Source organism: Camelus ferus, chromosome 18 (assembly GCF_009834535.1).
Source record: "Camelus ferus isolate YT-003-E chromosome 18, BCGSAC_Cfer_1.0, whole genome shotgun sequence".
NCBI classification, from domain to species: Eukaryota; Metazoa; Chordata; class Mammalia; order Artiodactyla; family Camelidae; genus Camelus; species Camelus ferus.
This window is the reverse complement of record NC_045713.1, coordinates 2095990-2108931: the sequence shown is the minus strand read 5'-3', so window position 1 is coordinate 2108931 and position 12942 is coordinate 2095990. Positions and strand designations below refer to the sequence as shown.

At 38.6% G+C, this 12942-nt stretch overlaps 1 protein-coding gene across 1 annotated transcript in view; it reads left to right on the top strand.

Moving 5' to 3' along the window:
- Positions 1 to 12942, top strand: part of AUTS2 (activator of transcription and developmental regulator AUTS2) — a 1021658-nt gene that overhangs the window by 254398 nt on the left and 754318 nt on the right. The window contains 1 exon segment of the mRNA XM_032459496.1: positions 4990 to 5202. Coding sequence (XP_032315387.1) covers positions 4990 to 5202 — 213 coding nt within the window.

Below are 12942 nucleotides of genomic sequence, written 5' to 3'. Positions count from 1 at the left end.
TACTTGCTTCTTCCCTAACCCACTGTAGTGTGGTACCTCACTGATTTGCCTGTTAACCCTCATTAAGCAGTGTGAGTTCTGGGATCCTTCCTTAGATATTTCTAACAGGTGGTGAAGTGTCTGGCACATAGTAGATATTTTGATTTTTGTTTTTAAAAGTTTTGAACGCCATAGTGATAATTTTGTTTGTAAATTCCTATAGAGTCTCCTGTACTTACTAAAAAGTTTAGGTTCTGAAAGTCTGTTTTTAAGTCCATTTGTTCAGAAGTCCAAAGTGGGGGATCAATGTGAACATATCCATGTAAAGTTTTAAAAGAGCTGTATATTGTTTCTTTAATTTTTACTTCTTATTATCAGGGTAAACCTTTTTACATCTTTTGCACTTAAGAGAAGTGATGGAGTCGGTGTTTGCAAAACCTTTCAAAAACAAGTACAAATGCAATATAATAAACCAACAAAGGACTTGGTATACTTAAATGACAGGACACAGCCATTACTGTTGTTTGATGGTGACAGGGAAAGCACTTTTTTTTCCTCCTGGCTTCTTTATTATTGTCTTTACAACTCCCTAAGATCAAATAACCAACAGAAGAGGTTCTGCTTAAATTGCACCCCTCCTTCACGTATATATGTACACTTGGACACATGCAGACACACATACCACAGATGCTTTGTAAGTGATGGGCTGCCCTCAGATTAGTTTGGTTGGAAAAATCAGATAGAGGCTTTTTCCAAAACCTATTTCATGCAAGGCAGGCAAATTGTGCCCTCATTTTCTATTGTCTCTGCCTTCATCTGTAATCAGCAAATGGAGCCCTGCAGCCTACACAGTGTTTCATCTGCAATTTGTTGCTCTCCCCTAGTTTGTGAAACACCGAACCATCTCATTTTGAAATTCAAGAGTGGCAGAGGAAGCCTTTGGTGGAAGATTGTAATTTGGGAGAAGGGAAAGTCAAGAGCAGGATCACCTATTTTGAAGAAAGACTGGGTGTTGAAGGAAATTGTCTTGGTTAGTCGGTCTCTGAGCCTCTCTCTCAGTGTATGTGCTGCTGTGACCCTGCCCTCCATCACCAGTGACCTAAAAATCACATAATTTCAACTATTCAGAAAACCTGTTCCCATCTGTTGTGCATAACTTGTACACTTACCCCCTCTATTGCCAGCAAATATGTCTAAATCTTTTTACCTCACAGCTAGCCTTCTGTCGCTGGCTGGCTGGCTTTCTTGCTTGCTTTCTTGCTTCTTCTGTGATTGTCAAATGAATGCCTTAAAGCATTTTTTCCAGATCTCTTCTTTATCCTTCTGCCCTCCTCCCTTGCTAGTTTACTGAATAGTTCCCTTGCTGAGTATGTGCGCAGTCATCTTATTTTCAAAAACCACTGCAGATAATTCTGATAGTCATTAATTTGCTTTGGGAACCATTAGCCTACACCATGATAGACTAATGACTCCACAGGCCTTTGAAAATCACGATTCATCCATCCTAGAAAGTTATTTTATAAACCAGACAATTTTCCTTCTTATATTGAAGCAAGACTTTATAGGCCACCCAAGTTTCTTTAAGGAAATTCTTAACTTAGTTGCTAATAGTTTGTTGGTAGTGGGTTGGTGGATGGATATATGTACATAATACATTACATAATATGTAATCATGTGGCAAGTCTTCAGAATGTTATAAGGTGAGTAGTTTATAATCAGTGTATTTGTCTTTGATTCTCTTTGCTTATAGTGAGCAGTTTTTGTCGTTTCACCCCCAGACTGTTGTTGAGAAGTTAAGTGATTATTTGTACTTCATACAAACAGTACAAGTTTATAGAGGGAATCAGCAAACAGCAGCCTGGCTTTTTCAGGAATTGTTTCAAAGGGTCTACAACAGTAATTTATAAACAAAACTGTATCTTTGAAAGAATAAAGATACTCTCTAATCTTTGAAAACCGCTTATGTAATAAAAACTTTTAAAAGACTCCATTTCTTCTTTACTTCTTAAGCTACCGATTCTGTGCACACTTTGATCCTCTCTCTTCCCCCACCCCCACATCCTCCAGAGTTGAAAATCTCAGTATTAATTGGAGCTGAGATGATTGTACTGCTGCTGCTAAGGCTTCGGCAGTTCTCTTACAAGCTAATGTCACGGCATGGGGTCCATTTGCTCTGTGTAGCTATTCTGCTGTGCAGTGAGAATGCCTTGATTAATATGCTACATGAAAATAAAATGGATTTGGAAAAAATTATATGACACTCTCATAAATATTAATTCACATTTGTATGGAATTGCACATAATTTTCAATATACTTTGGAGCAACCAGTATGAAAAAAGATTTTGTCTCTAAAGAGAATGGTGTAATTTTTTTAAAAGCACAGCTGATACATTATTAAATATCATTTGTTTATTAATCCTGTACTCTACATGCATATGATGCTAGGGCAGTAGGTGGATTGTGTGACCAAGAAAGGCATTTTTTTTTTCCCACCCCATGGAGAGTTTCTATATTACCCTTAGAAGTGGTGCAATTTAATCATATTATATAGAAGCAGCCTACAATGGGACTCACCTGGCTGCTTCAGCTAGTGTTGCTATTATACCTGAGTGTTTTGTTTTTAATGATAGCTGACTAAACTGGTTACATGTGAGGCCAGATTCAAAGCAGATGTCTGATATAGCTGACTGTGGTAGTGGACACTGGACAAAGGAATAAACATAACAGGCATTTATTGAACAGTTACCATGTGTTAAGCATAGCGTGCGAGATTCTGAGACCGTGGAATCAGTGCTCATGTGTATTTGCTTCGATCTCAGCTTGTCCCTTAAACACTTGCTCACCACGTCCTCATTGCCTTGGGCGAGCTGCCTCTGCAATGGCCAAGGGTAAATCATCTGCAGTGGTAGCAGCTAGAAGTGAGATCAGAAGCCACTCACTAGCCTTACAAGATTGTTATCCTTGCTATCTTATTGCCGCAAAGATAAGGCCTTTCCCCTTCTTGCTGTTTTCTGTGATCCTTCTTGTGTGCCAGCAGTCCTTGCTTATTTAGGTTCCTTAGTTTCCTGCTTCTTTCAACTTTTCTAGCTTGCTTCATTCACTCTATGTTAGAGGCAGCTTGGGATAGTATTAAATCACTATTGTGCTTTATAGATTTGGAGACTTTAACTAGTTGTCTTATTTATTTAGCAAGCATATTTTTGACCATCCATTAGTTGCCTGACTCTATACCTGAAGTACTGGGGTTACTGATACTTAGTACCTGACCTCATTCTTTCAAAGAATCATGCTACCAGCTGCCTCAGGGCCTTTGTACAAGCTGTTCTCACTGACCAGACTTTCAGATCTAAGTCAAATGGCAGTCATCTCCTTAGCCACAAGCCCCTCCCCTGGAGTAGACCATTTCCCCCAGTTTTAGCACCCTAGCACTGTTTACCTTTCCTTTGGAGCTGTTCAGTTTGCAAATATATATATTGTGTCATTTGATTAGTATTTGTCCCCTAAATTCTAAGTTCCATGAGGTGGGGATTTTTTCCCCCACATGATTGTTTCCCCAGCAACTATGGGACAGTGCTAAGTTTGCACTTGGCATATACTGGGTGCACAAAAAATATTTGTTGAATAAGTGGAGCCCTGAGAACAGTGCTTTGCATCACAGAATGGTCTCCCTGAACTGGCAGCTGTGAAGAGTTCTTGAACTAGAAAAGAGAGAGGTGTGGAAGGGTGAGCTTTTGAGGCCAAGGCAAAGCAGATATAAAGTCCTAGATCCCCACCTAATGGCCTTGGTTGATTTGGGAAAAGACATCAAGGAGCATCATGTGCATCATGTGGGAAATGCTGATATTGGGAAGAGGTAAAATAGGTAACTGCCCCAAGAATACTAGCTATAAGGGGGAGAAAAGCGAGAGTGGTGTTTTGAGAATGAGAAATCGATGAAGGGAAATGTTTGTTTTTGTTTTATATTTTACTGATAAATGTACATTTAGGACCTCAGAAGCTGTGTGTGGATGAGGCTCCAGGAAGGAGCAATTTCACTGTAAAGAGGAACATTTCCACTTATTAGCAAATGATTGAGTGCCAAATCATTTTAATCTTAGTGCTTAATGTGTACATTTCTCAAGGTTCAAAGGACATTCATACATAGCATATCAGGTCATATCTGAGCCCATTTTGCACATGTGCTCAAAGTTGCAGTGACTCATTTCAAGTTTCATAGTGAATAATGACTGTGTCAGGGCTCGAACCCAGGTCTTTTGATATCTCAGTATGTCCTAACCTGCCTGCAGGCACAGACCTCACCTATGTCACACGACCTGAAATGCTTGCCTGCAGTTTCTACAGGTGGTGCTCCTTATTACACAGCATCCGTTATCCTTCTCCTACCCTCCTCCCTCCCCCAGCCACACACAGGAATAAATGAAAACTTGCTGTTGATTTTGGTGATAATATGGTTGTTATATTTTTCAAAGAAGATGGGAATTAAGGATGCTCAGAGGAACTTGTGGTAAAAATATAATGCATTAAGGAAACATTTTAATCATATGAATTGACAGTTTCTTTCTTGCTGGCTCACATCCACCTGGCCCTGGCATAGTCAGGCTTGTACTGCTTTAAATTGTGCATGCACTTAGTACTCCTTTTCTGAAACGTAATTGATGTACCATCTTGGGAAGTGAGTGTATTAAGCCTCTTTGGGGAATAGTGTGTGCTAGACCCAGTGCAGAATCAGATAGAAAGCTACTATCCCAGGCAGCAGTGAAATCATTTTAATGGACAGATACTTTGCACTTTGTTGAGCTTTCTTCCCAACAAGAATAGAAAGGATATATTTTTGGCATTGAGGATTCAGAAAAATTGAGAGCCATGTTTCTTAGTTTTAGGTAGTCTCATACTCCACTTTCCTGCCTTTACCCCCTCCCTCCTCGTAACTCCATCTAGCCTATATTTTGGGTGTGACGCTAGATACCTATGTAACCACCACTTCCCTTTCCCTCTCTTCTTTTCTACAGAAAGATGTAGCACTTAAGCCTCAGGAACGCGTGGAGAAACGCCAGACCCCTCTGACCAAGAAGAAACGAGAAGCACTTACCAATGGCTTGTCCTTTCACTCCAAGAAGAGCAGACTCAGCCACCCACACCACTACAGCTCAGACCGGGAAAATGACCGCAATCTCTGCCAGCACCTTGGGAAGAGAAAGAAGATGCTGAAGGGACTCAGACAGGTGAGGAAGCTTAGGGTTTGTTCCATCCTGTGACTGCTGAATTCCTTCCTTCCTCAGGTGCCTGCTTGCCTCTGTGGTTCTTCCTCACAGGAGGAGAAGATGCCCTTCTGGGGTGCTGGAGGGCTGCTCTGCTCTGTGTGTTTGCTTCTAAACGAATGCACCAGAGCAAGTTCGGTGTTTTTATTATGGTTTGAAACTTTAGCGTGGTACCTTTTCAGTCACATGTGCTCTGTAACAAAGCCCATTGCTGGTGCTACTTGCGTTGAGGGCAGACTGATAGAAGTCTTGGTGATAGTCAAGGTAGGCTGTCTTATAGGGAGAGATCCTCTGGACTAGAACAAAGGGAGAGGGCAGATTTGATCACATACACTGTGTATCTCAAGGTTCTGAGGTGCTAAAAATGGTTGTCTGCATACAAGCAGTATGCATAAGATTTATGTTTTCCAGGGAAGCTCAAATACTGTGGCACGTGGGAGAGCAGAGCTGAAGAAATGAGCTTGTCCTTTGGTTCTTTAGTTGTCCTCCATAGCCCATAATTCAGGACTGTCTTTGTGATCTGCTGAGTGAATGGAAGTCTGGTAGTGGGCTTACTGGGCTGTTTAATAATTAGGTTTCAGTGATCCACAGGAAGATACAGCTCGTGGCATTTGGGGAGTCTTTCTGCCTCTGGAAATCCCCACATGAGACAGATTAATAATGAGACATGAAACTGTTTATAGCAATTTTTCTGCAAAAATCCGGAGGCTTTAGCACCTGCTGAGTTACCTGTGTCCTGGGTGTGTTTTGTTTGTTTTTGGCGGGACCACTGGGTGGAATTGACTATCACTTGAAGGAAGCAGAGGAAGGGAGTGTGGTTCACAGAGCAGGTGCTGCCAATTAGAAGCTTAACAGGTAATTTCTAGTTTGCAGATGTTTCTCTGAAGCGGGAGAAGATCTGGGATCACACAAAACAGTGGTACCAAAACCTCACAGATCATTAGAATCATATCATGGGCCTTATTAAGCACATATTCCTGGCTCCACCCTCAGACGTTATGAATCAGAGTTGCTATTAGGTGGGGCATAGAAGTTTGTAGTCTTAGAAATTTCTTATTTGAGAATGGTCAAACCCAGTTTGAAAATCATTCTTATAAAAGCATCAAGAGCATATATTTGATGATGACTTTTAGATAAAAGATTGGAAGGACCAAAAGCCTCAATAAGATTTAGTGGGCAGTTTGGTGTCAGAGTTGAACCTGATGGGTAAACATCTGAGAAATATCTAGAGTGATGGATTTCAGGAGGACCTCAGGGAAGTGTCCCCAGATCTGACATGCACAGCGTTTTCCTGTGTCCCGAAATGAAAATGTCAGACTGGAGTTATAATATTGATTATTAATATTTATCTAATGCATAATACATTACAGTCATTCAGTAAGGGAGTTTGTGTAGTTATAATCTACAATTTTTCCAACTACCCTGGTTAGTATATGATATTATGCTTACTTTACAGATGGGAAAACTGGGGCTTAAAGAAATAAAGTGACTTGTCTGAGGCTACTTAGCAGTGAGGGATAGAGCCAGGGTTTAGACCCAGATTTCTCAGCCTTGCTCTGTTTTCCTTGTGTATTCTGCTTCCCTTGTTTGAGATAAGGACTCCAGGTCATGGGATGCAGGGAGTCTACAGGTATTTTTAGAAACTACGTGAGTTGGTTTGGTCAGAGGAAGTGATTGTGGTCATAGAAATGGCCTATAAAAGCGGAAAACAGGATTAACTACCAAGTATGGAGAGCAGAGAAAGAGCTTGGAAAGTTGCAGGTAACAACATTTGGATGAAGATTTAAAAAAAAAAAAAACAAAATGAAAACTTTTTTTTTGGACAGAGTGGGGTGAGGGAGGAAGGGCTAGGTTTTATACAAGATAATGTTGCTGTGGTATATTTTGGACTCCCAACTCCTACCTTTTCATGTGAGATATGTGGGGAAAGTGATTATTCCCAGTGGAGAGAGGTTGCAATATGACCACTGCCTCTCCTCGAGGTCCTCCGTTCCCAACAGGGTGGGAGGAAGGCTTCTTACCATTTCAGGCAAGAAATCAATTTAATTCTGAGACTACAGGAAGCTGTTGTTCCTCATCCTTGACTCTCTTACTCCCAGACCTGATCTGACTTTTCTGTTGTCTGTCCTCAGAATCCTTCTTTCTACCTTGTCTCCTGGTCAGAGTTTATGATCATAAGAGAAAGCCAGAACTTGTATATCTCAAATTTAAGTAGCTTTTTGGTCTTAATGATTAACCTTCTGATACTAATGTTATTTGAAATCAAAACTATCCTTGTTTTAGGGAAAATATTTGAAAAACAAGTTAGTTTGACTTGCTTTTTATGAATCATAGAGAAGGAAAGAATGAATTGTATCTTTGGCCTTTGTAAGAGTTTTAAAAACAAGTGGTGTTTTCTTATCTTCAAAGTTGATCCCAAAATGTCCTATCCCATTCAAGTGTTATTTTTTTAGTAGGAAGGAAAACAGAAGTTGATAATTGAGATAAAGTCATATTACTTTTGATTTGTAATACTCCAAGCATAACATGTGCTATTATGAAACCCTAACAAATCACTGTTAACTGCCTGTCAGTAAAATGAGAAGTTTGGACTAAGTCTCTTAGTTCCATGGTTCTTTAAGTTTTTGAATAACACAGAGATACATAGTGTTGCCAAGGTCTGTAAAGGAAGACCATAGTAGGTCTGAAGGTAATTTAGTTTTGCAGTTGGTAACTGATTAGCTCTGAGAAGACATTAAAGGAGAAGAGTGAGATACATTCCTAGTGTGTCAGCCCAGACAGGACATCTGTTGTGTGATTCTTGATAAAGGATGACACACAAGTGTGTTTCATGGTCACAGTAGATGTTCCCCAGCTTGTGCTAAGAATATCTGAGATTGCTTCCCTATCACACCAGATGAATGTACACATCACAGTTATTTTTTTTTCCTGTCTTTGCCTCTTACCGGATAAAGTAACTGAATCCTAACCATCTTAGCTGGGAGAGGATGAGAATGGGCCTTGAGGAGAATTTCTTAATTAATGGATTGTTGTCTAGTGCCTCTCGTTGACAGATTTATAATTGGAAGAGCTACAGATTAAAGAGGGCAGTAGGAGGTGAGAATTTAGTCTTCGGTTTTGACTTGGTGAGAGTGGATTAAGTTTGCATCTTAATAGGAATTGGTACTCCCTAAGCAGGCAGCTTAATGCACAGCTTTCTTGTAACTGTGGGAAGATGTTACTCCTTCATGGAGAGAAAATAATAGGCTTTTTTTTTTTTCCCTGAGACTTCATTGAAGGCAACTAATCTTTTTACTGTGAGAGCGCAATTATATACTTTTATAAGAAAGATGTGTAGTTATAAAACCAAACTGCTTTTTCCTTCTCTTGTCTGGTTATAAAACCTCAATACTCATGATGTTTTTCCATACTGTTAAAAGAAGGTGTTTTAACTAGCACTTATCCACCCCGGTGGAATTTATTTGTTGGGTTATATTTTTAAGTATGAATACATACCGGCTTAGAAGATGCTGAGTTGGCTGCTGTCTTGTAAAGTGATTGCACTTTTTTATGAGGCAAATTTGAACACTTTTCTTAATTTCCAAAGGGGTTTAAAAAAATGAAGAAAGGAACAAGTTAACTGTTGTACAAAATAGTGCCTGTCTTTCTGAGCCCCTATGCCTATGTTTGTCCTACACAGGACTATTTGCCCATGATGTGAGTACTCAGATACTATATAAAAAAGTTTTGGCTCTTACTAATAAGGATATGGTAAATTTTTCCCCCCTACTTTCACTTAGGAGTGGGAAAATCAAAACAGGGGTTGGTTGATAGGTCCTCTGCATAAGGATCTGTATTCTCTACTTGGGTAACTGCTGAAGAGCGCTATGAAGTCATGTGCTGCCAAACGTTCTAGCCAAATCATAACTTCCTCACAAGCATTTTGGGAAAACTTAACTCTTCCAAGGGCTGTGAGTTTAGTTTTCTTTCAGTATGTCTAAGTTCTAGACCACAGGGGATACTTTAAAAATTTAGTACTTTGTAGTTGAAAACACTGAGAGCAAAGGGGTTTTAAAAATAGAGAAGTGATGAGGAAAAGTTGATGGGAGTTCAGAGGATTCTCAGATTTGGTCTGAGTGGATATTTCTAAATCTCCATTTAGTCCATTAGTCTGCACTTTCTCTCTTTAGTACGAAATAGGTTTAAGTGAACTAGGAAGAATTTTTAGGTTACATGGATACTAGGATAGATAATCAAAACAAATCCCAGGGTCTCCCTCCTAACTGAATTTTAGGTGACAAAAAGCCATTTATTTAAGGACAGAATTTCCCAGAGAAAGAGGCAACCTGTTGAGATTGCTTCTATCCATAGGAGAACAAACACCATTTAGGGGGAAATAAAGGAATCTGGAAATATTTCAGGAGACCAGCAGTTAAACTCTAACCTTACTGGTGAGCATGGCTTCTGTGGCAATGCCTTATGTGGTTGAAAAATCTTTTTACAAGTCGATCTGAGTATATATTGCTTGTAAGGAATGGAAATTTGCTCCTCTCTGAAAATCTAGTATGATGGAGTCACATGTGGTTGAGGATTTGTAGCTAACACTGTAGGTACCAAAGATGTATACTGAATTCTAGGAAGAGAAGAGATTGTGCCTAGTGCCAAGACATTGGAATTAGAGCTATTGGTTTTGGGGTTTTTTTGTTTGTTTGTTTGGTTGTGTGTTTTTTTGTTTGTTTGTTTGTTTTTTATTGAAGTATAGTCATTTTATAATGTGTCAATTTCTAATGTGCAGCATAATATTTCAATCATACATATACATACATTTTATATTCGTTTTCATATTCTTTCTTATTACAGGTTACTACTAGATATTAAATATAGTTCCCTGTGTTATACAGTATGAACTTGTTGTTTATCTATTTTATATATAATAGTATCTACAGATTTTGAACTCCCAGTTTATCCCCTCCCACCCTCTTCCTTCCCTGGTAACCATAAGTTTGTTTTCTATATCTGAGAGTCTGTTTCTGTTTTGTAAATAAGTTCATTTGTCTTTTTTTTTAGATTCCACATATAGGTGATACCATATGGTATTTTTCTTTCTCTTTCTGGCTTACTTCACTTAGAATGACATTGTCTTGGTCCATCCATGTTTCTGCAAATGCTAATATTTTAATCTTTTTTATGGCTGAATAGTATTACATACCACAATTTCTTTATCCAGTCATCTGTTGATGGACATGTCTTGTTTCCATGTCTTGGCTGTTGTTAAATAGTGCTGCTGTGAACGTTGGCGCGCATGTATCTTTTTGAATTAAAGTTCCCTCTGGGTATATACCCAGGAGTGGGATTGTTGGATCATATGGTAAGTCTTTTCAGTTTTTTGAGGTATCTCCATACTGTTTTCCGTAACAGCTGCACCAAACTACATTCCCACCAGCAGTGTAGGAGGGTTCTCTTTTCTCCACTCCCTCTCCAGCATTTATCATTTGTGGACTTTTTAATGGCCATTCTGACTGGTGTGAGGTGATATCTCATTGTAGTTTTGATTTGCATTTCTCTGATAATTAGCGATATTGAGCATTTTTTCATGTGCCCATTGGCCATTTGTGTGTTTTCATTGACGAATTGCTTATTTAGGTCTGCTAATTTTTGGATTGGATCATTTGTTTTTTATTATTAAGTTGTAAAAGCTGTTTATATATTCTGGATATTAAGCCCTTGTCAGTCTTATCTTTTGCAAATATTTTCTCCTATTCTGTAGGTTGTCTTTTTGTTTTGCTTATGGTTTCCTTTGTTATACAAAAGCTTATAAGTTTAATTAGGTCCCATTTGTTTATTTTTGCTTTTATTTCTATTGCCTGGGTAGACTGCCCTAGGAGAACATTGCTAAGATTTATGTCAGGTGATGTTTTCCTATGTTTTCTTCTAAAAGGTTTATAGTGTCTTGTTTTATGTCTAAGTCTTTAAGCCATTTTGAATTTATTTTTGCGTATGGTGTGAAGGAGTATTCTAACTTCATTGATTTGCATGCAGCTGTTCAGTTTTCCCAACACCATTTCCTGAAGAGACTGTCTTTACTCCATTGTATATTCTTGCCTCCTTTGTCAAAGATTAGTTGACCAGAAGTCTGTGGGTTTATTTTGGGGCTCTCTGTTCTGTTTCATTGATCCATTTGTCTGTTTTTATGCCAATATCATGCTGTCTTGATTACTGTAACTTTGTAGTATTGTCTGAATTCTGGGAGGGTTATTCCTCCAGCTTCATTCTTTTTCTTCAGTAATGCTTTGGCGATTCTGGGTCTTTTGTGATTCCATATAAATTTTAGGATTATTTGTTCTAGTTCTGTGAAAAATATCCTGGGTAATTTGATAGGGATCGCATTAAATCTGTAGATTGCTTAGGGTAGTATGGCCATTTTAACAATATTAATTCTTCCAGTCCAAGAACATGGAATATTTAGAGCTATTGTTTAAAGCTTTGTGTGGTGCTGCCTCTGCTTTGTGTATTGGCGTTGCATGTTTGCCTTACTTGGAGTGAGTGGTTGTTTTGGTAAGGAAGGGCCCAGGTGACTAAGCCACCAGCTGAGCTTCCATCCATCCTGATGAAGCAGTATGTCTTGCCCATGCTCTTCTCCTTTGACAGAATTTACTGCCAGAGGCGGATCCTTTATTTCAGTGGGACTCACTCAGATTGTCAGAGGACTCCTCAGTGACATTTGTTACTAGTAGAAATTAACTTGCAAAGGAGATTTATAATGGAAAACTTTGATTAAACAGATCCAGTTCAAGTCACATTGCTGGAGACCTGCTAATTAGGTTTGGGTGAAAATCCAGGCTAAAATCACACAGGTATTTATCCAGCATGACTCTAGGGTCCACGGGTTTCTAGAAATCAGAGCATTTAAAACACTAATGTAATTAGGTATTATACTTTAGTAATGAAAAGCATGACCTTTGCTAGGTACTCTTTCATAAATGTATTTGTCATAATGGTTAAATGGCTGAAGGTATATTGAGCTGGTATCAAGAAATGTGAGCTGCAGTTAAATCATTTTTACTTCATACTTCAGAATTTCAAGTTTAATATGTTAATTGGGATTTCACTTGCTTTTTGAAAATTGTGTAACCATGTGAAGGCTACAAACTGAAATTTTAAATAAAATTCTTTATTTTTCCTTCTGATGTATTTAAGTTGCACCCTGCTTTTTCCACTTTGCCCTAACTACAGAAATAAGGATAAAAACATGTAAGAAAAGACTGGGAGCTGGTCAGGGGAGATCGGCTTATAATTGCCTTTGTATTTTCGATGGACTTGAAATAAGGATAAGATGCCAATTTTTAATATCTGCTTATTGAGGAACCCCCAACTCAGGCTTATCTCTTTTCAGAATTAATTGTATATTATATTGGAGGTACTTGTTTGGTGTTGGAAACCTGGGACTAATATAACAACAAATTATATAAAGGTTTTTGGTGTTTGTTTTTTTCCCTTTTGGGCATTTAGAAGCAGTAATAGTTTATTTTGTGAGTTCTAGAATTTTTGTTTTGTGTCTTTTGACTCGTTACAGTGTTGTCTGGGATATATTCTATCAGCCCTGAATGTTGCTAAGAGTGAGCATGAGCATCACATGACTGGGGTGAGATAGATGTTTAGAGTGAAGTGGCCAGTATAAATTTTATCCCAAGTGACATATATAATTTTAAATTAAAATGTAGTAAA